Here is a 26,108-nt window from a genome sequence, read left to right on the forward strand (position 1 = left end):
GGTACCTGTGAGTATGAGTGAGTTAAACTTAGGAGAAAATGAGAGTAGGTAAAAATCAGCTGGCTTAATGACTCTGTAAACAAATATCACCTTCCCCTTCCGTAAGACCGGGCACTGAATTTTATTACTCTCATTTCCTAACACCAGCAGCTGAGATATAAGCTTCATATTTGTGAATTATATCCAGTTCATATAAAGTTCTGACGGACAACATGACATTTAGATTCTGCAGAATCTGAGATTCAAAAAAAGAAAGGCAGTATGTTGTGAGACCTTACATGTGCTAAGAAGTTACTTATATGGCAGCATAAATCACTGCACACATCTCTGGAGCAAAGAGAAAAAAGGAAGGAAAGATTTCTGAATGGGGTACTTCAATGGCACATTAGTTGCTCACACTAACATTTAATACTTGGGATTGCAAGTCAAAGTAGATGCAATCCTTGTGGGTTGGTTTGGTTAAAATCACAAAATGAGGCTGTGCCTAGGCTCCTTGTGCAAATACCTCTGAGAAGGTGTCAAAATACAGTATCAAGAATTTTCTGCAAAATTCTTGTTGCAAGTAGAGATACATCCGGCTTGCAGTCCCATGGGGCCACACCAAAGCCACAGAAAAATGTTTGAGGCTTCTCTTTTCTTCCACGAATCTGTCTTGCAACAAGAATTGTCTTTAAGTATTCAAGTTTACCTATCAGCCCGTTAGAACAAAATTAAACAGAAAACCAACACAGAAGTGTATCCCTTTTCTTCTATTCAAATCATATACATTTTTTCTTTTAAAAAAGTAAATTAAAAGGTAAAGACAAAACATAACTACTGAAAAAACTTGACCTAAATGAATTCTTCCATTATATATTTTGTTTAATACTCTTTGGATAATCAACTGATAGTAATAACATTAACTAGTCTGACTGCTATGCGTACATCACTGATATTTTTATTACTTTGAATAAAGGCACCCCCCACTAGAATATACCCACCGCTGGAATGACGGCTATAGAAATAGAAGATTAACCCACCACTAGAATGATGCTATATTGCAGCTAAATCCCGTATTTCTTCAACAGTGTATTTATGTATGTATTTATGTAGATTTAATTTACCTCTTTCACACCCCTCACGACTCGGTTTTAACACTGTACAGATCAACAGAAAACCTAACTAAAATTGAGCAAAAAAAGTCTGAGGAGGAAAAAAAATATTAAAAAGGAAGAAAAAAAAAGAAAAGAAAACCCAGAAAGGTCAGAGTCAAGAGTTACATGTATCTAGGCAAATAAAGAGTTCTGAAATAATTCTCAGAAACTATCTGAAGAAAGTACTTTGTACAAGATAAGACGCATCAAACTAAAGGTCACAGCAAAGATGAAAAGGGCAGCTTTCCCAGAAGCTGAAAAAAGAAAAGTTATGCTTTGGTACTCTTTCCATTGTCTCAGTCTTTCCAGTACTGAGGTATATAACAAGCCAAACACAATGCTCTTTGAAATTACCTTCTGAGGAGGACATAAAAGCCTTGCCTGCCTGTAATACCCACTACGTGACTCAAGTCAGTGACAGTATCGTGGACTCTGACACAAGTCCTCTAGTGAACTGAGAGGTAGTGCGTGAAGGCATCACCCTTACTTAACTGACTTCTGCGGCGCAGGACACAATCTCTGCAGGAGAATCAGAAGAAAAATTCCTGTCTAAGCCTCAGCTGTTCCAGCTCATATGTCCAGTGTTTCAGTGCACGTGCACCTTTACTGTAACTTCTTATATTTCTGCAAACAGATTCACTGAAGAGTGATCTTCCAGGGATACAACAAAGACGGTTTCTCAATGTTCCATCTCGGTTTGTGGAAGGAAAAACAGAATTAAGAATTCTTGCTATCTTATCCCCACAAAACTTTTCAAGATAGGTTTACAAATGCTTGTTGCATTGGGGAAATCTTAACAACACTACCAGACCACCTGTATCTGCATTTGGAAGCTTATTTGCTCAAACCGCACCCCCCAAAACCAAGCACCAAATTCCAGGAAATGAGTTTGTGACTAATGAGCAGCACCAAAAAATTAACGGCTCTAGAAAGTCGTTATTTCTTTTTATCCTAAGAACTTAAGTCTCAGCCTGTAATCCTAAACTTTAGTCCCAAATGTATTATCTTTCAAAATTCATTTAAGTATTACGTTTGAGCTCTATCAGACTTCTGCAAAGTAAAAAGTTTCACTGTATGTTTATTCTCAGTGACCAGGATTATTTTCTTCCCAAAAGCTGCTAATTCTGAGCATTATTATTACAACTGACAAAAAGCCCCTAAAGAATCCTGGTGATATGCAACATTAGACCTCTTTTGATTGAAGCAGCAGGAGCAATTGGTTAGGAATAGAAAAAAGCAATAGAAAAAATTATTTCAGAACAACGATGTAAATAATAGGTACATAGTTGTATTTCCTCACTTTCTTTTTTCTGAACACATCGTTAAACCTAAATTTGCCTGAAGAATTTATCTCATCAGTCCATGTGTCCATCTCAGAAGGTGTCACTATTCACTCAAAGATATTAGACACTTTGGAGAGAATTTTGGCCTCAACGATGGGATTAGACAACTCTTTTCCCAGTCACTGCAGTGACAGCTGCATTCATTTCCCTCATATACCAACTCAACGTCAGAAGCAAATTCTCAGCACATTCCAAGCCAGAACACGTTCTGCTGGATATTTACAGCCAACCACTGAAATCCCCGAAACCTGTCAATGATGTCAAACAGGACAGAAATAGATCATCTTGCTTGTTTTTCCTAGATAAACCTGCATTCATAAAAGAAATAGAAACAGAAACCTTGAAGAAAAAGGTTCTCTTTTATAACACCAGCTATGAAAGCACTAAACTACTCAACTTTTCTTGGAAGAACCACTTCAAGAAAAGGAATCATGTTTGTGCCTCTGTCTTCATGTTTTATCTCTCCACTTACATTGTCAGCAATAAAAACAATCTTTTTCTTTTCATTCCAACCAAAGCCTTTTCTTTCCCTTTTTTTTTTTTAAATGAGACACACATTGATACCAGCAGGATCTATAGGGAGGTTCATCATGCCATTTCACATGCCACTAAGTAGAATAATGATGTTTGCAAATGTCAGTCCCTAACACCAGGTGAAGGATCTCAAATTTAACCAATATAAACATCCATTACTTGTACATTACCTTACGGTAATCTACTTACCAGATGGTTTGCAGAACAAAACCAGGAACAAAATCAAAATGAGGAAACTATTTTCAGCCTCATTCTTTATTACTGAAGATTTTTTTGACTGATAAAAGTTAAGATAGGCATCAGATTTGGTAGGAAGCTGCTTTCAGAAAGTACCACACAAACCGAGCTGCGTGACTTCAGAGATAGTGACAGGCAAAAATTGGTTTCATGAGATCTCAAGTCTAAGTAATCCTTCTACATTGCACGTTTTCAAGCATTGCTGTTTGTACCCTACAAAATAATTGTTCTGATCTCCAACTCAGTGACAAATAAAGAAGCAGAGCTTTAATTAGGAATGAATAAAATAAGAATACTCACGCTGACCCCACCGGCCTGTTCTTGGATTCAAATAATTTGGATAAAGTCCATTAGGACGATCCATTTTTTGAAGTAACTTCCGAATGTGCATGACCTAAATTAAATCAAGAATCAGGATCACCACTAACAACATTCATCTGCTCTCTGCACACAGTTAAATCTAATCTTTCTTCTTTTTCCTTTTTTTTAGTGGTAAATTTTCTTAATCTGAACACAGAAGCTTTCTTGAGGGCTTCCTGCAGATTAGCACATTTTTGGTTTTGTTTTCAAACGACTGCTCACATAAACATGTTTAAAAATTATTATTTTTAAATGTATGCTGAAACTAATAAGAAAACTTCTGTTATCATAAATTTCTGCTTGAAAAAGTCACCTACTTGGTAACAGAAATACAAGTATGAAAAAATTTACCTGCTACCAAGAATGCAAATAGAATTCAATACAGAAAGTACTTCCCCTTTAATACAATTTATGATGAAACAGTATAAAGGACACTTGTATGATAAAAAACTGCATCTGACACCTACCTTGTTGTAGTATACAGGGTCCCCTGTCAAATAGCTGAGGTGGACAAATTCCATATGCAGAGTACCAAATTCAGCAAGGATGCTGCTGCCGGCAGAAGCCCAGCCCCAGTTTCGACCCACACCGCTGAATTCCCACAAATATGCATAAAAAAGGGAGAAAACAACAAAAAATTCAGAATTACTGTGCACAGCACTAGTAACAACCACCACAGCAAATTAAACAAGTAACGGTAAAATATTAACCCATACTTAAGATTACAGGACTTGATTGATCAGTTGGTTCATTGGTTGGGTCTTTTTCAAAAGAAGATACCATAACCTCATCAACAAAAAGTCCTGTGGTTAAAAGATACAATATCTTGATGTCCCAGAAATACAATGACTTAACACTGGGCCCATTCCCGATTGTTGTTTATTCATTGGATGTTCCTAAGAACAAGAATCAAAAGCAATTATCAGATGAGAAGAGTATGCTCCTGAGGGCGGCAGCATTCGATTCTTTGTTCTGCCAAATACCTGCTGAGTTCCCGTTACTTATGTGGCATATGCTTCGAGTCAGGATTAGACACTCCGGTAGGATGGGAGCTGGCCCTGGCTGTATCTCCATAGGAAAACACTATGTTTACTGTAGGTAGAATATCATGAGTTCCTCAGGCTCACATAAAGAATCAACAGAAAGTATCATATACCTCGTATCTTTTGCACTCTAAGAGATACCATCTTGCTAAGTCGTAACACTTAAATTACATCTGGCTTAATCTAATTTGGGAGTTTTCACCACCTTTCAGGATCAGGTCTTGTAATTTCTGAAGTTAACTACGTTTTCCTAGAGATTAGTTCTACTTCCTCTCGTAAAAGATTTCAGTTATCAGTATGACTACAATCAACTAGGAATGCCTTCTTACTTATTTTTTAAATTACAAATTAGAGAGAGGGAATGTAAAGGAAAAATGTTGGTTATGGAGCAGTATTTGCAGCTCTGACCCGAGACAGAACACCACCTTCTAAAATACAGTAACTGCTGTTTACAAAATGATAGCTTGTCTCATGGTTTTTTTGGTACAGCTCTCAAAAAGAGAAAATCAAGTGTTTCATTATGAATACAAAAGCTAATAAAAGACAAGTCAATAATTTTCAGGTCTTGTCTTTTACTGCATGCCAGCCTCATGATAAGTGTTCTCATATACGGCTGTGACTGTCACTGCCCTCTGGCACACCAGCCGCTATTTTCCGCTGTGATGCTGGCTGGTTCTGTACATTACCGAGAGACTGACACAGTAAATGCATAAACCATTCCAGCAAGCAGGAAATTTCTGGTACTCCAATCCTCTCCCCTCTGCCTACTGCAAATCCTCCTCCCTGGTCCTGCTTTTCTGACTGTGCTCTGATACCCGACCTGTGCAATCAGCCTCTGTATTATTTTACTATTAAGTATCCGTGCATCCCCTGCTTGCAGGTTCTTAAACCTTGCCATGTATGTTGCTCGAGCCAGTGAACCAGACGCCTGTGCTGCTGCCCGAGGAGTATGGCCACCTGGGCCCTTCAAACATACTGGAATCACGGTCCAGGATTGGACTAAACATAGGAAAAATAAAAAACTAGCTCGCACACAGAGGAAGTTCACGCTGTATGAAACTGCAGGAAGAACGCAAGACTGAGTAAACCATAATGCTGTGCAGAAAGCGCATAGGGAAATTTAACCTAATTGTACACAAGTTCAAAAAATGGGGAAAGTGCAGCATGGGCGAAGCAGAGAAAACCAGGCAAGTGTGGTGAGGCCCTGCGCCAACAGAAGGGCAAACCATAGCTCCATCGTTTTCACCCAAGGAGTGACAGCGAAGTGAGGATCATTTCCTGATTGCAAAAAGGCACATAAGGCTAATGCTCTCAAAGTAGTCCTAAACCTCTTCACCATCTAACAAAGCACAACAAATACCTCTCCTAAAAGGAAAACAATTTAAAAGAACTCAAAAACTCTTTGCTATTTACTATCCCAAATTGCTTAAGTGCACGCACAGTCTAGACATGCACCCCAATTCAGCTACTGTTTAAGAACATAATAAAAATTTTAAAAATGCCTTGCATCAGAAACGCGCTCTCAAAATCTGAGGGAAATCCCAGCATTGAACAAGCACTACAAAGTAAATCAGACAAGGCAATTCTCTTCCACAAGGCAATCCAGACCATCTAAGTTCAGTGTCTGACCTGAACAGCCATCTAAAGGAGCCTTTCCATCTCCATGGACCATAGTGGACTTCAGCACACTAGCCCTTAGACCTAAACTGAACCGTATAATGAATTAACAGCTTCAGAGTCCCATCATCTTCTCAAACATTGTGAGTCTTCTAAAGGTAACGTAGAGCTCACACAGTACACAAAACCCTGTAAGTTCAACCATGGCCTGAAAACAATTTTGTTTTTTACTAGGTTCTTTAATGACTAAAGAATCAATGATTAAGCTCTAGGGCAATACATGGTATAATACACTGGGTATGTTCCAATAGCATGTTGAATTCTTATTGCAGAATCAGGAGAAAAAAATCATGGTCACAATTTATTTCAGTTAATGAGGTAGAATGCTCTGAACTCTATTAAAATTCTTCTGAAGTGCCAGGAATGCCCATTTGTCTGCATCTTCTACAGTTCCACTACAAAGAAAAACTGACATATGCCATTACTAATTTTAAGTTGGAGGGAGGGGGAGGAACACACTGCCCCACAAAAGAAAATTCATTACCTTTTCAGATTCACCATTGCCCATGGTATACCCGTAGGTGTGTTGAAGGCTGGAAGAAGTTTTCCTGCCAGTTGCACTGCTTTGATCTTGAAAACCTAAGATAGTAGGATCAATTGCAAATAGTTACAAAGTCTGATTTCTCCCCAAGAACTATAGAATGACATTTCCTTGTCCCACCCGCCTCTTCGTATTAGAAAAGCTTTACATTGTAAAAAATATATTAACTTATCATTTATTTTTCACTTGTTCATTTTATAAATTTCATTAAGATTTGAACATGAAAAGAAAGCTTGTCATTTTCATTTCTTTCCTTCCGTGCTCTCCAGCAATAGTGCTTAGGTTCCTATTAAAGAAGAATATCAATTCTCCTCCCACCTCCCTCCACCAATATTAGGAACTTCAAGTGCTTTCTAAACCAGTCTTTAAATTATACTTTATATTTTGCAGCTAAAAAATCAAACGACAACTCCTCCACCCCCCACTCAAGTATTTGAGCTTTTATGAACTTCCAATCTCTTTTTAAGGATATATATATAGTGCAAGTGCAGACAGCGTTCCTATTCTTTTATGAACACTGTCTACGCAAAACCATATATATGCAGTTTCCTGTAGCTTTTCCTTCATTGATAATGCATAGGAAAAATAATTATAGACTTAATCCTCCCTCTCAAGTCTGATTACTCATAGAAATTACTGACGGGACAAAGTGTCTTTCATTTCTAGTGTCATTTCTACTTACTTTTGGAACATAACTCTGTAAAAGCCTTATTCAGAGCCTAATGTTTATTAGGTAAATGAGCAACTGGGATAAAGTTCCTTCTAAGCCTATAGGAAGCATCTTTTCCAAGAAGGCGTATTTGGTAGATCCCCATGATGTAAAACTGTTTTTACCAGCTAGTTGCTAGAACACATTTTAATTAACTTGATGTTATCACTACATTTCTGCAAAAGTATCTTCTTAATTTAGAGATAACATTATTCAGCCGTTTATTACATGTTTGTGCAGTGCTTCAAAAAGAGCTACCATGCCCCAAAATAACTTATGCAACATGAACATACTATAGAAACATTTTTATCAACTACCTGACCAATACTTGGTAATTGAGAAGAATAAGAGCTTTAAGGATAACTACAAGACAGCTCTGTTAGATTTATAAAAAGGATTTCTCCCTTTTGTAAAGTCTACAGGAGGAAAACAGAAGAGGCGCTCACTGGAAAAGCAAGCTCAAAAGTAGCTGAAAAATAAGCAATCAAGAACATCCTCATTTTTCACATGAAGGTGGGAAAAGATCAATATCTTAATATTTGAGGAGATGACTAGTGAGACATGAAATAAACCAGAAAAGAATATTAAAGATGACATCTAATTGTATTTGATGCAGTGGAGTATGGAGAGATGGAGGTGGATCTGAAAGCAATGAGCCAGGAAAAAGAACTTCTACAGGGGTACTCTAAATTAATTGTAAGATGGGATAAGACTAAACTGAAAAAGAAGATACCTCAGAACATGATTTGATAGAATTGTGAAGTAACAGAGGCAATATGGCTTGAATGATTTTTAGCAAAGATACTGTCAAGAGACACTCTTTGAGAAAATATGCAGAAATTTATCAGTAAAATTCAGATAACACTCTGACCTTGAATAAAGGACCAAGTCAAAATAGGAAGGCGTAGCATAAGAGATATAATATAGGTGGAGTCTATGGTAACTGGAGAAAAAGAAACCCTGAAGAGAACTAAAAGCTCTATCTTGGCCCAGTTACATATAAACTACCTGATTTGCATCTATAAATATGTGTCAAAAATTCATGCTGAACTTTTAGGTTTTTAAGAGTAGATGGGTCAAGACCAGAGAGAACTATCTATAGGGAGTCACCTAAAGGGAGTTCCTCTACAGCGCTGACAAGCTTCAACACCTAATCCAGAACAGAATGATCACTTCCAGTTAGATGGTACATAGTTCAGAAAGACATTTGTGGCACAAATTTGTTTAGCTTTAGCTTTTGGATCCTGGACCCTCTGAAAGCACTATGCGTTACTGTGTTATTCGTTAAGAAAAGATACGGAAACATTAGGGTAAGAATACTCAGTGGGAGAACATCCCTAGAAACATTCTCACTAGAAGAATATTCTTAATGGCTAACTATTTACATACCGCTATCCAGTACTACGATATCTGGGGAACAAGTTATAGTACTGGAAGCAGTTTTCATACGAGTGTACGAAGTAAAGGTTGAGCTGATCTAAATGCGCATGAATCTAGACAAGGAGGGTTAAAGCAAGGCAATCACCATGCCAGCCATTTCGGCACGTGAGCAAACCAGATCGTTGGGGCGGCAGCAGTAAGCGCTCATTCAGACGACCACGTTAGCAGTACCTGCAAAAATCTGCTGGGATTAGAGGGTCCTTCCCGTCACCTCTGTTGGGTTGAGGACCCTACGTACCACTGATTTAGCATCACAAGGGAAACCTCTACCTCTCTATATCCCTCTCACCCAAGACTGAATGTAAGGAAACACTTAAAAAAATTGGCTGAAGACATGTCTTTACTTTCGATTACTGCAATCTCAGTCCTATCTCACTGCCGGTTCTGGATAACAAAACCACTTAGTGCTTGACACAGCATTTACCTGCGCAGAGTGGAGTGAGAACTGGGAGACGGCTGCGTAGGTTTTTATCAAAGTGACCACAAGAGCATATTTGGAGAGATGGAGGGAAAAGAAAGAAATGCAGCAAGCAGTGGTGGGTGAGATGCCTTTTATGGGAGACTGTGGATGTGACCAGAGGGTTCTGCCAAGCTCATTAAAGTGACTTCTTTTGTTAAGTTTCAGACACACCGTAAGAGCAACAGTAAACGCCTCCGGCTGTAGCTTTTAAATAACGTGCTAGCATCAGACAACATGGTTACTTATCAGATAGTAAGTATTTTTACTTTTTTTTTTTAAAAAAAACAAAAAACCCAAACAGGTTGAACTGATAGATTCTATTTCAGCCTTGGCAGTTCCCTGTTGACAGGCAATGCATTTCAAGAAACATATAGGCAAGAAGAACAGAGAAGAACAAAAAATGAATGGATGCCTTGAAAATAGAGCTCATTAGGAAACAGTAAAAGAATTGGGGTTATTTAGTCCAGAGAAAAAATGTTCAAGAGAGGAAAAGATAATGACTTTTCAGTATAGAAAAGGCTAATACAAGGAAAAGGAAATAATAATTTTTTCCATGGATATGGACAATACAAAATAACACCAAAATGAAGCAAGGGAAAGTTAGTTATTAGGAAAAAGTTAGTGATAAGGATAATTAATAGTGAAGCATGACTGTGATTACTGCAGAGTCATCACTACAGCTTTTAAAAACACACTGTACAACACATGCGACTATGAAGACTGATGAGAATTGACCCTGCCAGGGAACAGACAAGTAACTGAGAACTACACAGGTTCCTTACCACTCTTCCAGTAATACTGCTGTACTGGGTTTGAGTGGCAGGGTTTTGGTAGCAGGCGGGCTACAGGGGTGGTTTCTGTGAGAAGCTGCTAGAAGCTTCCCCTACGTCTGATGAAGCCAATGGCAGCCGGCTCCAAGTCGGACCCGCCGCTGGCCAAGTCCAAGCCCATCAGCAATGGTGGTAGCACCTCTGGGAGAACAGATTTAAGAAGGGGAAAAAACCCCTGCTGTGTAACAACAGCAGCGAGAGAAAAGGAGTGAGAATATGTGAGAGAAACAGCCCTGCAGACCCCCAGGTCAGTGAAGAAGGAGGGGAGGAGGTACTCCAGGCCATCTTTACCTCGACTCCAGAACCTTTCATTATATTTTTTTTTTTTTCCTCTTCCCTATCCAGCTGAGGATGGGGAGTGATCCAGCAGCTTTGGTGGGCACCTGGCGTCCAGCCAGGGTCAACCCACCAAAATTGCCAATTAGTCAAATAGCTTGTGCACATTCCATACACGCAAGAGGAAAGTGTTTTGTCTCTCTTGGGGCCTTGTACCTACTCTGTAGACCCACGCAGCACCAGTAACAAGTGCATAAATCATGGAGACCACTCATCCCCAAGTTTCTTTGCTAGCACAAGCTCCGAAGTATAGACCCCTGTAACAGAGAGGGAGTCACAAAACCCACAAAGACAACAGCTCTCAAAGAAGTGCTGTTCCTGCAGGATAACTCAAATATTTTTTCAAATGTGCATTCACACTTGCATTAATTACAGAATTTAGCATGTAGTAGCCTTAAGCTGTGGAGGTAACTGATCAGAGTCTTCTTAAAGTAAAGACCCCATAACAGTTCTAGAAACACATCCTGTTTTGAAGACACAGAAATACCGTTCTAGGGAAACCCAGAGTGGCCGTTCTGTCCATTCTCAAAATATGGACATTTTTTCAGAAAATTTTTAGAAACCACCATAGCCTTGGAGAAGAATTTCCATTTTACACGGCAAAAACTAATACACTAAATCCATCCAGGAGAGAGTGAAAATTAGCAGAAAAAGCAAAACCTAAACCCCAAATCGGATAAGTGGATCCCTCATTAAGATGAAAACATCAATCGTTATCTACAAACTAGTGTGTACAGCAGACCAGCTGTGAGGGCCTGAATCACTGTCGCCCATTAAATTGATGCTTAAAATATCGAACCTGCCAGCCACCCCACAATATGAAACTTGCTCCTGAGCCTATTAATCCAAGTAAGGCCAAAACATTCAGCAGAAAAGGCCTTAAAGATAAAGATGATTCTTCAAAAGCCTTATTGATTTATCCAGTGACTGCTGAGATGCATGCCTGCAACTCTTAGAAGACTATATTATGCTAATACTGCTGTTAGGTGTTCCCTTCCAGCACTGTGAATGGCAAACAGCCTCAAATGGCCTCTGTTTCCATTTCTGAGGGGGATTATAGATGTTTTATACAAATAAAGAATCTCTTTCATTTATGTGCATAGATCAGCCTTTGAGTCATTCTTCTTAAACAGTAATAAATGCCAGACTTCTGCTTAATCTCACAGTTATTAACTAGTGAGTATCCATGGTCATGCAATGTGGCTGGTTCTGTAGGTTTGACAACTTTTGATCCTCGAAAAAACATCAGACAAAACGGATATACTGCAGAAGTTCACAAAATTGTAGTACTCGCACAATCAGTACTGTTACTACCAAATCCTGCACACATTTCCTTCAAACACTAAGCATGAAGATGATGAGGCAGACCCATCTAATTACTGAACACAGATAAAAAACCAGAGCATCTGACAGCAATACTAGACTCAGACCCTTGAGGAAAATATTTGGTATTTCTTGGCCCAATCTAGAACAGTTATCTTTCTACCTTCAGAGTTCAATCTGCAGCAGTGAACTCTTCGCTGCCCTTTTGTGGCTAACCACCCATTTCAAGCTCAGCTTGTCAGATAGGACTTTCTGCATGAGTAGAGATAAAGGCTCGTGGTGTGATTTACCGCTGAAAATCAAGCAGCAGTCACACACACAAAAAAGGTAACTAGCTTAACAATCATTTCTGTTTTGTTGCCTATTTATATATAAGCCTTACTGCATAGGAAGATGTCTGCATGTCAGGTGAATAGCTTTAAGTTCCAATGCACTTTCCCCCTCCAAGATTGGGAACTCCTGGGTTTTACAGTGTTCCTAGGGCATCTCCCCACTGCAGGTGGAGGCCATTCTGCTACCAAGAAATGAAGAAATGACTCCCTCTTTACAAATATGCTTCTAATAAATTCCACAGATTTAATTACAAAGGCATCTTGTGAGATGAGGGAGATGCAATAAGATTCTGGTTAACATTTCAGCTATCATAGTATGAATTGAAAGTGGGAGAGCACTTCAGCTGTATTTTATAGATGTTTGTGAGTGATGATTGAAGAGGTATGCCACATCTAGAATTGGTCCTGGAGAACATAAATCCATGTTCATGTGAGATTTAGCAAGGCAGCTACAAACTACACCACCTATAGAGGTGAAACGATGTAGAATTACATAAATAGAACAGCACCTCTTCAGCATTGTAGGTCTCTGGAGTCATAGCAGATGTTCAAGGAAGGAATATTTGCAGATACTATAAAGACAATGCCATAGCTAAGGTACTTCTGCTGTCTTTGGTGAGCTGTAATGATTACCAAAGTACTCAATGAGCAACACTTAGCATTTCTAGAAGACTGAAAGTCTCTAAACAAGAGAAGACTTATCCTGCAAAGGGACACTCTGTGAATTTATATTACTTTCTCTATGACAGAAGAAAAAATTAATATGGAAATGAAAAATCTAAGCCCATCTCAGCAGTCTAAGATCAGAGTTTAAAAAAAAAAAAGGAATCAACTTGAATCTGGACTATGATGTCAACTTCACCATACTTCACCAGCTTCTTTGTGAGGATTTTGTGGGAGACAGTGCCAAAAGCCTTACCGAAGTCGAGGTAGACAATATCCGCTCCCCTCTCTTCATCTCCCAAGCCAGTCATTTCATCGTAGGTTATCACAGCTGGTTGAGCATGACTTGCCCTTTGTGATTCCACGCTGGCGACTCCCAGTCACCTTGCTGTTCATGGGCCAGGGATTAGTTTTCCAGGATTAGTTGCTCCATCACCTGCCCAGGGATTGAGGTAAGGCTAACCGGCCTGTAGTTCCCTGGGTCCTCCTTCTTGCCCTTTTTGAAGGCAGGAGTGACCCAAGGGTGACGCCATTCATCTTGTGTGTTAGCTTTGGCGCCCAACGATACGTATTTTAACCTTAGCCTTTTAAGCTATTACACTTCCATAAGGCATGCAGCTGTTAACACACAGAAGATTTACACAGGCACAGAGAAAGAAACTGGGCTTAATTCCTTAACTCTAACAGTCTCCAAAATCTTAAAACACTGCAACATTCGCCCTGATGGAAGTCCAGGGTCGGTTACTTCTGTTCACACAACTGTTGCTGCAGAGTCCTCCTGTGCTATGAGAACTCTGGTCTCTCAAGAACCACAGGATAAAGCAGATAGTAAATCATCCATAAATAGTACATAACTTGCTGATTTACTTGTTTCATGAGCCAATAAATGCTTCATGAAATGTTCCTAAAAAAAAAAGAAACCATACCAAAACAAAAAAACCCCTTATCAATTCAGCAAACTCAGAAAGTCAACATTTATGACTGCCGCCTCCTGCACCAACTCCGATTCAGGCCTCTCTTCCCTTTAAAGGTCTCCAAGTCAAACCAGTTTTTCTGCATTAAAATAAAAATGCCTTTGTAAAGAGATTTTCTGAAACTCCCTTAGTTTTCAAAACATGCAGACTAGGCTGACATGTTCTTTAGCCAGCAACACTGCACATAAGACTTCTACAAATACTTTTGTAAAAGAAAATCACACTGTATACCTCCCTGAAACATATGCTTTTGTTGACAATTTGAAAGAATGGTAGGAAGGCAAGAAAGGCTCTCCAGTTTCAGATGATGCATGAAATGAGGTGATGTAACAGTTGCCTCTGATCTAAAAATCAAGGCTACACAAGCCTAGCTATCCTTAGTATCTCTGTCTTGAGATTCAGAGATTCAGCTTGTAAAAAAATTCCTAATGCAGTGTATCAAAATTATCCTGACTTCAAGGAAAAAGCTGCAACTGCACTCTGCATTCTACTTCTGAAACAAAAAGCTCAGTAAAGCCCGCAGGACCGTACAGGTCCATTCATACACCCAAGTCACCAGATCTCCTCTTTCCTAGAGGCTCTAGACTGTTCTGAGATGAAAATAAAGGTCATGGTTTTTTGGAATACTGAATACAGGGACAGGTAAAGCACTAGCAAAAGAGATGACAAGAAACTACCCCATCATATCAACTGATCTGGATGGACTAGACAACTGTATGGATTGTCCGGCTCATGGTTCACAAGCGAGTTTCACCATGTCTAGTGCACACAGGTGACCCGTGAGGGGTTACAAAAGCGACCCAGCCTTGGGTTGCCTTGAGGCTCTCTCTCTCTGCAGAGACGACTCATGAGGAGCTGTGTAGACAGCTTAGCTCTGGGTTGTCTGATGAACCCTAAACTAAACAGGGCAGTGGCTGCGCCATTCAAAGAACCAAAACCTGAACTGAGCCTTGAAATCCCTTAACAAATATTATACCCTGAGTCTCAGTCCAACCACTATTCAATTGCCCAAGGAAACAAGGTTAAAAAGAAAAAAAAAGCTGGAGGGTTTCAGCTTCAGTTTCAAGTGACAGCCTTGTGTATTCAAACAATCACAGACCAGCAAAAGAAAGATAAGAGGAAACTCCGCTCAGATATACATAATCCACTCATAGTCATACACACCATTCCACAAGTCAGGGGATAAACCCCCTAAGATTCAGGTTGGAAATGGGGGAGTGACTTCTGCAACTATACAGTTGGCTTGTGAAGGAGACCCTTCCCCCCCTTGCTCGGGACGCCAGTCGAGGTAGCTTCCCTGGGATTGAGAGCCCTTACCTGGAGAGGTAAGAGAATATTGTTTATGCTTAAAGTTTGTAAACACGTGTGTGCTTGTGGTTGTCTGTGAATCACTTGTGGTTGTCACAGTGTACTACTCTTCCTTTTAAAATGGTAATAGTGCATTCCTCCATTGTATCTGTAAAACCTGCAATAGTGGCGTGTTAAGTCTGTAAGTGAAGTTCAAATAAATCATGTGCTTGAACCTTGCAGTTAAGTCTGTGAGTGAAGCTCAAGTCGTTTGCTTGAACCTTGCAGTTAAGTCTTTTTCCGCCACAACAACCCAGGAAAACTATCGTAGTGGTAGTTTCTAAGTTAAGAGTTGTACTGAAAAGCATTAAAATGCCTATCTAATCATGTTGTTCAGCTACAGTCTACAAATGAGCAGAAAAATAGACACAGAAAAATACTTAAACTGCATCAGTTAAACGCAGATAAAAGATATTATCTAGTTGACTATAACTTTTCCTACTTATGTTTCACAAATTAGCAATTATATGTTCAAAAGTTGCTTCTTAGATAGAAGGTAATAAATACTACGGTGGTTTTCTACTATCAGCAGGGAAAGATTTGCAGACAGAATTCTTAAGTGATACTATCTTTATCTTTACTGAAGTTTTCCGAAGCTGCTTTCCTGGACAACAGACGAGAGGAATCTAGTTACTGTTCACTGAGGCATCTCTTAGGATCTAATGAAATATTCATTGGTTTCACACTATTGATATTTTTGAAAAATCCACATGAGAAAGTTTGTGCATATATCAGCTTATTAGGAATATCTGAAATTTTTGCTCTAGAAGATCTAAACATAAAAATTTGGCATGCACTGGACAACCAGCTAAACACATTTAAACTACCTGGTACTGGCTAATAATACCTCAATTAAACTGCATAATTTACATTCACTTCAATAGCCGTATCAGCTTCCTTGGCACGGGTTTCATGCATATCTGAGTAGAAAAGTTACACGTTCTCCGTTTTTAAAGGGCCTTCAAATCTGAGGCGCTTTACACCAGTCAGTCAACATCACAGATCACTTAAAATTCAGAATAAATGCGATGAAAATCTGGCATATAAATGCCTCCTCGTTCTGATCATTCCCGGAAGATATAATGCACTGTTTCTCATCCCGCCTAACTGAGCCAAAAACGATGGCAGTCTCGAGTTCATTTTCTCTTCTATTATTATTATTAGAAAGTTGCTTTCAGCCTAGGCAATTTTTGTGCTTTATCCTTCCTGCTTTTCATATCTCTGACTTCTTCACTCTAAGTTGACCTGCACAAGCAGTATTAACCTGCCAGTTTAGTTACCTTTGTAAATAAATCGTCTCAGGACTAGAAGCAACAATCTTGAATTTGCACCACATACCAATCACAATCACTCATGCCTAAGCATGCTCTAAGGATGCAAACGGGCTTTTAAAGGACTCTCTCTTCAGATGATTTCTTCTTGCTGTGGGAGCTACTGTAGCACAGGGAACCAGATGTGAGAGCACAGACAACGCCTGGCATCTGGCTTAAATGTTCTCCCACTAGTTGCCGGCAGCAAGAAAGACTGATTTAAAGAGTGTGGGAAAAGGGAATGGAGAAAGAGAAGGGAGAAAAAATGAATCTGAACAGCCATCGGGAAACCAATCAAAAGGGCCGTCAAGGGACAGAAGATCAGTGTGGAGCTTTGCCAGCCGGGAAGCACAAGTGGTAAAAGATCGGGGTTCCAGTCCCCCTCCTCATCCGAGGTGAAGTGCCAGGGAGAAGTTGTGAAAAGAAGAGAGCAGGAATAGGAGCTGAAGGGAAGAAAGAAAAGGCATCAGAAGGAAGGACAGGGAATGAACGGAGGGCAAAAGCAGACAAGACATAACAAGGAACCATGGAGGGAGTGCCAAGAGTATCGTTGTAAGGACAGCAATATGAGAAACACCCTGGGGAATCTGACAGGCAAAGAACACTTTCTCATCTCCAGAATATATTCTTAGGACCTAGAATTGACCCTAACATATCGGCCTCTCAACATGCCTTTGTAGCCAAACACATCCAGGCAAAGCAAATGGTAAAAATGAATCTCGGGTAGCTTGGGTTTTTTTATTAATTAGTGATCTTTGGTATTTTAGTACTACCAGTTGTTCTACTAAATTAAGTAACAGACTGCATTATGTTCCTGAAGGTCCTAACCCAACTGATGATCCAGTCTCTCTGTTGTTTTTAAGAAGGAAAATCTGTATCAGGAACCCTAAGAAATGGTTCTGAAGTCAAGTAATTAAGCTGTTTGTGCTATACTCACAAGTCTTATAAGAATCCTTTTCATGCAATAAACATTATCTACCTTCTCTGATTATTAATCTTTCTTGACACTGGCTTTTTTTTTTTGGTAACACCTACTCCTAATGCTTTCTCCACTCATGTCAAATACCTCCTTAATTACCCATATATTTTTCTCTGCCATGTCATCTTTTTCATCCTTAGGCTCTGTGCTTACATTGTATCAATTTCTACTTTCTTTCTCAGTTATTCCTCTGTCTCCTGTTTCTCTTGAATGTGCTGCCAAGCTTTCCATTTTAAATTAATCTTGATTTCCCCTTTAGACTTTGCCAGAAATGACTCAGTCCCCTTTAGACTGTATTTTCCTTTATAAAAAAAGTTAAACAGAGATGAAATTACATATTGTTTCACACTACATGCACTCATTACACACACAGCCTCCCTCCTCCCACTGGTATGATGTAACAGATTGCAATGCAAAAATCACAGTCTAGAAAAAAATAATTTTAAAAATCACATAGCTTTTACATCTTCAAAAACATATCCTTTACACAATGTCAGATGCAAAAATATATTACATTGCACCTGATGAAAGTAAGTAAATAGTATTTTGTGGGTTTGCTTTTTTTTTTTGGACTGATGAACTGGCTTGTTTTCACAGATTTACAGACATACTTAGCTTATCTACAGTTAATATATCTATTAGAACCAAGTTCTGACAGAAAATTAGTTGGCAAACAAAAGCTATGAGCAATGAATTAGTAAGCACTGAATCTTCATAGTTGCATAAATTCTGCAAGGCACTTGAAAAACCAGACATTTCATTTGAAAAATGGTGAGATAAACACCCTAAACTCCTGCAGCATAATTTATAGATCTCAAGGCCAGGAATTGGTCAAAAATTTTCTTTTATGCTATGCAAACAAAAATCAAAAAGGCTCATCAGAGCAACAATTTGATCATCTGTATAAAATAAAGCATAACGACCAAGCTTTTCTTTATACAAAGCATAGTGACTACATCAATAAGCAGTATTTAAATGAAACATTTCTTCCAGAGATATACCTGGACTGAGTCATATACCACATACTGACTATTCCTGTGTCCAGGAAGCATAACTATCAGTCTTGAACCTTTTCATGATTTTTCTACCGCCTCAAAGGAACATGATTACCAAGAAATTTGCAGCATACCAACAGTGGCCCTTTATTAATGACTTATACAGAAAAAAATTCCTCCTTGCATTCAAAACTCCTATTTATAAATCCAAATGCTCATAGGTCTATTGCCACAGGATTCATACCAAAAGTTCAAACTGAGCTGCTTGCCTTTTGTGAGTTCCACGTATTCTTCAAAGCCACACCTACTCACAACACATTCCCTTGTTCTCTTCCCATGTGGGTCTGGCCAACGTGGGTCGCTTGTTCTTCTTATAACTTGCAGCCTGCATCTACACCTTTGGCAACGTTAAAACAGATTTAATTTATACAGGCCAAGCTGAATGATTGATTAAATTTCTCTGGAGTTTTCTATTTATTTGCTATCTCAACATGAGCAAATCTACAGTCAGCTATAAATTCTTATGAGAATACTTTTATTGTCAAGTCACTACTACACTGATGATCTCTTACTTTCAAGTGAATTTCTGGGATGGGGAGGAGGAGTGAAATCAAACTAGCTGGCTCAGCTCACAGATACCTAGGTCACCTTAAAGGACCTTTTCTGAAAATGGACATAGTGGTGTTCTTTTGGGCTAGGCACTTATCTGCAATTTTGTATTTTGAATTAAAAAAATGAATGTTAATAGGCTAGGCAGCTTCTTGGTCATTTCTTTAAAGACTTGTTTGCTGATCACCCAATTCATACATGGTAACACAGTACTAAGGCAGACAGTATCCTCTTGATTCCTAACAGACTAGAAGAATTAACCATCTTTATCATGTGATAGGTGCCCACATCATTAGAGGCAACATGATTTTTGTTAATATTTTTGCTAGTTGTTAGTGGTTTTGCTTAGGAGTCATTGTAGCATTCATGGCATTCATTCTTCTCTCGCAGTACCTGTTCTTGTCTAAACAGTTTTTAATATTCCGACTCCTTTTTAAGAGGAAAACATAATAGTTAGTACTGACTGAAAACAAGTTCCAAAAGGCACAACCAGCCAAAGATGCCTGGTTTTAAAGCAGTATCATGTCCAGAGTTGTATTTTTATTTTGTTTTAAAGCGAAAAATGATCCTGCTGGAAGAAGTCTGCTGACAAAAGAGAATGCCATACTCCCTCTCTGGATCAGGTCAAGCATGAAAACCCTCACTGCAGGTGCTAACTTAGGAGGAAAGAACACAGGAAAACTCAGTGGGTAAAAATTAATGTGTTACTGTGTCAACAGTAACGCCAATAAATTAATGTCTGGAAAACTAACAGGTAGGATACCATGCTTGCTGTCACTGGTGCCCATCGGCATCAGTATGACTTAAACTACTGAAGAGGGAGCCAAAAACGAATAGACATGGTCATCAGGTAATACATGGCATGCGAGTAGTTACAAATGATCTATTCTTTCTTAGCTTTTATAGCCCTCTACAGGAACATGACCAAAAAGTGAGTTTTAAGAGTGGCTATCACTGCATAGTTATTGTATTTTCTATTGCTAAAACAGCTTGTCCTTTATTTCCACCAGTTTAAAGCACGTTATACCAACAGGCAAACCTATTTCCAATCAGAGTAGAGGAAACAAAATTGCAATGAAGTCAGTTTTCCCCTCTTTTTCTGCTCTTCGGGTGCCGTGCAGTACAAAGGTGCAACAATAAATTGGGCTCAGTGTCATTTGCCAGTCAAGAAAATGTTTACTACAAGCCTAGTAAACGGAAACTGCACAAGGATTACAACCTGCACTGCAGCAAGCAGTGGCAATGCCAATATGTGACAATGCTTTAAAACTCAAGAAAAAAAGATATTTTTTTTTTCAGGCTGTGTCCTGTTAGAGACCAGTAAGCTGTCACAACCACTTATGAATAAGCACCTCATCTCCTGGCAACACACCGAAATCTCATCCTTATTGGATAGGACATACACAATGCTGTTATCTCTTCCAAGATTTTAAACCTTTGAAAACTTAATTTAGATAAGCCCTTTCATAGGTATAGTCAAGACATCTGTGAAACCAGTTCACAAAATATATTGTCTTGCTTAAAGATCTATATTTTATCTATTTAGGTCGGTTGTTGGGATATCCATTGGCATACATAACAATTTTACTAAGGAGTCTTCCTGAACAGAAGAGATGCTGCCTGTCAGTTTCCTGGAAAGAACTGGTTTGATTATCAGTTAATAGAATATCAGGTACTTAACAGCCCTTACTCTCTATTTCAAATGACAGATTTCAGGCTGGATTTATCCATGCGAATTACATTATTATCTTGCCCAGAAAGATATGTCATTTTGATGGCGTTTATAAAGATAAGACAGACAATCACATAAAGGAGCTACTTTATAGCTAAGGCTGGCAAAGGTAAACACAGTAAATCATTAATATTTTTTGTATCGCAAATACCATAAATAAGTTTGTTCAACAAAAATACAACAATAAGCTATCCTTTTTATTTTATTAATAAATCAGCAGCAGACAAGAACACTTTGTCATAATGGTGTAAGTGTCCTCCTGCCAATATCCCACAACAGCCGTTGGAATAATACTCACTTTGTTTTCCTTACTTGATGCCATTTCTCAAACACAGCCATGTACGCCACACAACAACTGACCCTCTATCCAGCTACGGTCTTCTGTCATTCCATGCATTATTGCTAGCAGGAATATTTTATTTGCCACTACCAGTCACACCAGGAGTTTTAATGATTTGTGAAGCTCCACTTCGTGAAAAAAAGCAAGCAGTCAACAGGTAGCTTGTGCACTCTCTCCACATATGAATGCTGTTCTTACCAGATAAGATGCTTAGCTACTCTAAAGGCATGATGGGGTTACTCCTGCACACCTTACAAATCTCTTTATGGACTGCTAACAAATGAGCTCTAGGCAAAGCATTCAAGCATCACTTACTAATCCTAATCCCCAGGCACTTGTTTTACAAACCAGAACACAGGCAAGAACTGGAAACAACGCCCGAATCCTGCTGCAAACAGCTACCGCTGAACTTTTGTGGGGAGGAACTTGGAAGCCGTAGACTCAATGTTTGGTTTTATTAGAGACTTCCTGTAAGACACTAGTCAAGACAGTTAAATCTGAGTTTTCAGAGACCACCACGAGCTACCACATTCCTTTTTCTGCTTCCTCTTGCTTCAGAAAATGTGCTGAATTTTCAGCAGCTTTCAGGACTCTTAATCTGTAAACAAGGGCCACAGGGTCTCAGCATGCTAATTGCTGAGAAAAGATAGAGTCATACTTTTGTTCACTGAAGCACCCCAAATCCAGTGAATACCTCCAGTATTTTTATCTTTACGTCTATCCACTATGCAATTATTGATGTCTGAAATTAGCACGATAACCCATACACTTAAAAAGAATATTGTAAACCTTCATGAATGAACATTCACAGGACACATAGCCGGCACCATTTTACAGAAAAGATTAAGAATAGAAGGTTCCTCCCGGGTGTGTATAAATATAAGTGTTAGACACCCCCCCCCCATCAAGTCTCCTGCACAGAAGGTACAAGTGATGACCAGCTCTTGCCCCGTGATCTCCCCTCTGGCTGGGTTTGCATTTCATGCATTTGCAGGACAGAGCAATACTTCCCAAGCACCCTGTGACCTACCGACCATCTGGGATCTGGAACGGAGGAGTGGCCGTGGCCCTGTTACGCAGTCAGCAGACACTCTTCTTTGGGGGAAACCCACACTCAAAACCACCACCTTAGAAGATGTATCCTAGAGCCCGTGGATACAATGAAAAAAAAACCCACAGAGCAAGCATATCAAAAAAGCCATGACTTCTTGAGGATCAGAAAATAGGCTTACCCACTGAAACGAGCACTAAAGAAGAAATAGTACAAAAACACATCAGTAAAGCCCTCATCTATACAGAACGACAGAATTAAGTTATGCCAAACATTAACTGCAAAAAGTGATGTCATGTTTAAAATCATTCAAATCAAAATTTCAGTTAAATACATTCTCAACTGCCCTAAGTTACTCAGGCTGAAAGTATCAAGCTTCCCAAAGGCAAAGCTCAGAAAGACAGGGAAAGGCCATGCATTTAAAGGCACCATCTTAATTTGGATAAAATATAGGTACCTGAAAGAAAGTCTGCAGTGAAACAAAAGAAAACCATGTAATACCATGTTCCTCTGACTATCATAGTCTGGGTTAACTACATCTCTTCAACCTCAGGACAATGATCTGCATTCTGCATCCTGCCTTCTCCTACCTGGAGACACAGATGCTCCAGCAAGCGCCTGGATACGCTTGCTCCAGGTACTTTCTCTCAATGTTAGAGGATTTCTAACATTCTGCTCTCAGTATACATGGGGTCTCGCTCAACTCCTAACACACACAACACGAGAGAGCAGAAAATAAAGCATGCTGGGAACACACCGAGGAAATGTCAAAAGGCTTAAACAAGGCTGAAAGTTTATGAAGGTACTACAAACAGAAATAAGATTTATTAGTCAAAGTCTGGTATCAAAGGACTTCATCTTCCAATTCACACAGCCACGGGAAGGGGGAAGGAGTCACTATGAGAAAAGCTGCTATTCGAAGGAGTTTACCAACCCCCCTGCATGACACCAAGCCCCAAAAGGTGATGATGGAGATGAGGGCTTGCCACCATGGTGAGCCACACAGTGTCACAGACAAGGGTGGGACTGTAGCCATGGGGAAGGGACGGACTTGACACACAGAAGGCAAGAGACTCCTTCCTCAGCTGGGGAGATGCAGGTAACTCTGTTAACGATCAGTGGATGGGGCTCACTTCTGCTTCGCTAGGACTTGCTACGTAAGAAGTAAGTACGCCTAGTCAATCTGGAAAGACAAACTTTCTTGAAGCAAGGAATGAGTAAGAAGAGGTCCCACAGCATGGAGAATACCTTGAAGATAGTGGCACTGCTTCTCCGCCTCCTGCTGCTCTTATCTCTTCTGAAAATGCCAACTCAGCAAATTGGACTCATCAGAGTTACCCCAGAGATGGAAGGAGATTATTGGAGAAGGTTCCTGAAGAGCAGGGATAGCCAACCTTGTTGATTCCAGCCCCATCAGAAATTCACCTCCTCAGCCTTGTGTTGTCCTCCTTCCTTCCTACTTTTTTGAGGTTGATGGTGATAGCAGGGGCCTCATCACTAGAACTGCCTGAGAAAAAAAGGGCAACTGCAATGTCTTTGAGAGCTCCAGGGAATAAATGGTACCCAAGGATTATTAACCCTCAGGGGAGATGCCACAGCATCCAGAGACAGTGGACATGCCTATGACTGGGATCACTATGAAAAGATCACTATTCCTGTAGATTCGTTCAAAAATTTGTACTTTACCTATCTATTCTTCAAGAAGCTAGACAGATATTGGCATGTAACATGAGTATCACGTTCGTTCTAGCAGTGGGTATAGTCACTGCTGGAGGCTATTGGGCAGGAGCTATAGAGGAGAAGTGACAGCAATTCATCAAATACAACTGTAAAATAACAGAACATTTTGAACACACAGCAATCAACTCCGGTATCTGCTGTATTTGAAAAAGCATAGCAACTTTGTTGCTTTATCTTGTTTATGCTTTATTGCTCCTATGATCATTTATTGTGTTTAATTACAGGATTATTCTGTATATATGCACCACTTGGGCTCTACAGCTCTCTGTCTCCTTCTTTGAACAAACGCCCATTTGGAGAGCAGAAAGTATGTTTACAGTGTCTTCACAAAGGCTTGGCAGTGAAGAAACTGTTCCTAGCAGGGCTCAGCATCTTCACTACTGTCTTTTCGATGGTCTTCAGAAATGAGGAACAATGGGCCTGGATCCTGCCAGATGCTAGGAATCTTCATCTGCCTTTACGAGCTCAAAGAAGTTCACATAGCCAATATGGAACTGCAGCTTGTTTCTGCTGGCATTATCCGTCTATGATGTCTTCCTTGTACTTATTGCTCCTCCACTAACCAGGTGTGGGGACAGCATAATGGAAATTGTAGCTCTTGGACTATGTGATTCAGCACACCATGTGAAAACCCCATTTCTACTGAAGATTCCAGTATGGTACCCTACATCAGGTTCTGACAAACCTTTTACTGTTCTGCGCCTTCAGGACATTGTAATTCCTGGTCTCCTGCTCTCCCAGATTTGACATTCAGGCACACTCATTACAGATCTATTCTGTCAGTTCTACTGCAGCTTATAGCTGTGGTCTGCTGGCAAGCTTTGCTGTTTCAGCATTAACACAGATCAGCCAGCTCTTTTCTACTTGGTGCCACTCATTCTTATTGCTTGCCCGGTTGTTGCTTTTTTGCGCCAGGAGTTGAAAGCATTTTGGACAGGCAGTGATTTTACAAAGCAGCCCTTCTGTCCTTCCTCAGAAATCAGTATCAGCTACCCTGATGCCCAAAAAAGACCCAGATCCATAAATGTGACTGAAAGAAGTGGAAGAATATATAATCAATCATATACCCAATAAAGACCAATTAGATAATTTGTGTTGAAAAAAAAAAATTACTAATATCAACATACATAGTGAAGAGAAAACCTCATGTTACCCAGAGAAAAAGCAAGCACTAAATGTGATTGATCTTGAACAAAATCTTAAATCAGAGAACTGGATAGATACCATGGGAGATGAAAGAATTCCAGAGCCACATCCTGAGAAACCAGCTATACAACATGGCTGATTTCCAGGTAACAGAGTAACCTTCCTGGAAAGGGACTTTAAAAGGCTGTATGAACAGACAGCTCCAATCTAATGATAAAAGTGTAACTGGCAATATCATCCTTTTTTTTTTTATGAAATGCAAGTGCTTTATCTTATTTGGATCCCTGTATATACATGATACTCTTTCATTAAGCATTTCTATCCTGATGCTATTACATAAAATAGAGTGATATAAAGATATTTTATTAGTGTTGGATAAGAAGTTAAAGATAACCATAAAGAACACAAAACATTCTTATACAGTAAGTCTAGGGAATTAACTTGGAATAAACATAAAAGAACCTACTGTTCTAGGGAAAATGCTAAATAATGCCTTGATAGGCATCACTGAAAACTATAAAAAACACAGATTCATAACTAAAGAAAAAAACCCTATATTTGTGCCAGGATGATGCATGAGAGAAAACAAATTTCTTAATGCAGCCACAAAAAAAGAAGATTTTGTTGCTTTTTTGTTTTGGGTTTGGGGGGGGGGGGTGGGGGGGTGGTCTTTGGTTTTTGTTTTTTAATTCACGTAAGGCTAATTTTCATCCTAAACTGCCATACTCAATGTTTACTCTACAGTAGGCATATGGAACATTTCATTTCTACTTATTTCTGTTATATTATCAACTATATCACAGTCCCCCCCAAGCATGAAGAAGTCCATGTCTAGTTCCTACAGAAGTTAAAGGATTATTGCAGGGATTACTGAGAAACAGACTGGCTCAATTTAGATAAGAATTCATTATATATTTTACCGCC

The 26,108-nt window shown here is 39.4% G+C and overlaps 1 protein-coding gene across 3 annotated transcripts in view; it reads right to left on the bottom strand.

Moving 5' to 3' along the window:
- The window catches only part of MAN1A2 (mannosidase alpha class 1A member 2), a 142,017-nt gene that overhangs the window by 43,309 nt on the left and 72,600 nt on the right, over window positions 1-26,108 (bottom strand). For all 3 annotated transcript variants that reach the window (XM_069785922.1, XM_069785924.1, XM_069785923.1), the window contains 3 exons: window positions 6,812-6,906; window positions 4,075-4,198; window positions 3,548-3,641 (listed from right to left, as the gene is read on the bottom strand). In XM_069785922.1, coding sequence (XP_069642023.1) covers window positions 3,548-3,641; window positions 4,075-4,198; window positions 6,812-6,906 — 313 coding nt within the window. The remainder of the gene's footprint in view (window positions 1-3,547; window positions 3,642-4,074; window positions 4,199-6,811; window positions 6,907-26,108) is intronic.

Source organism: Haliaeetus albicilla, chromosome 6 (assembly GCF_947461875.1).
Source record: "Haliaeetus albicilla chromosome 6, bHalAlb1.1, whole genome shotgun sequence".
In the NCBI taxonomy this organism is placed as follows: Eukaryota; Metazoa; Chordata; class Aves; order Accipitriformes; family Accipitridae; genus Haliaeetus; species Haliaeetus albicilla.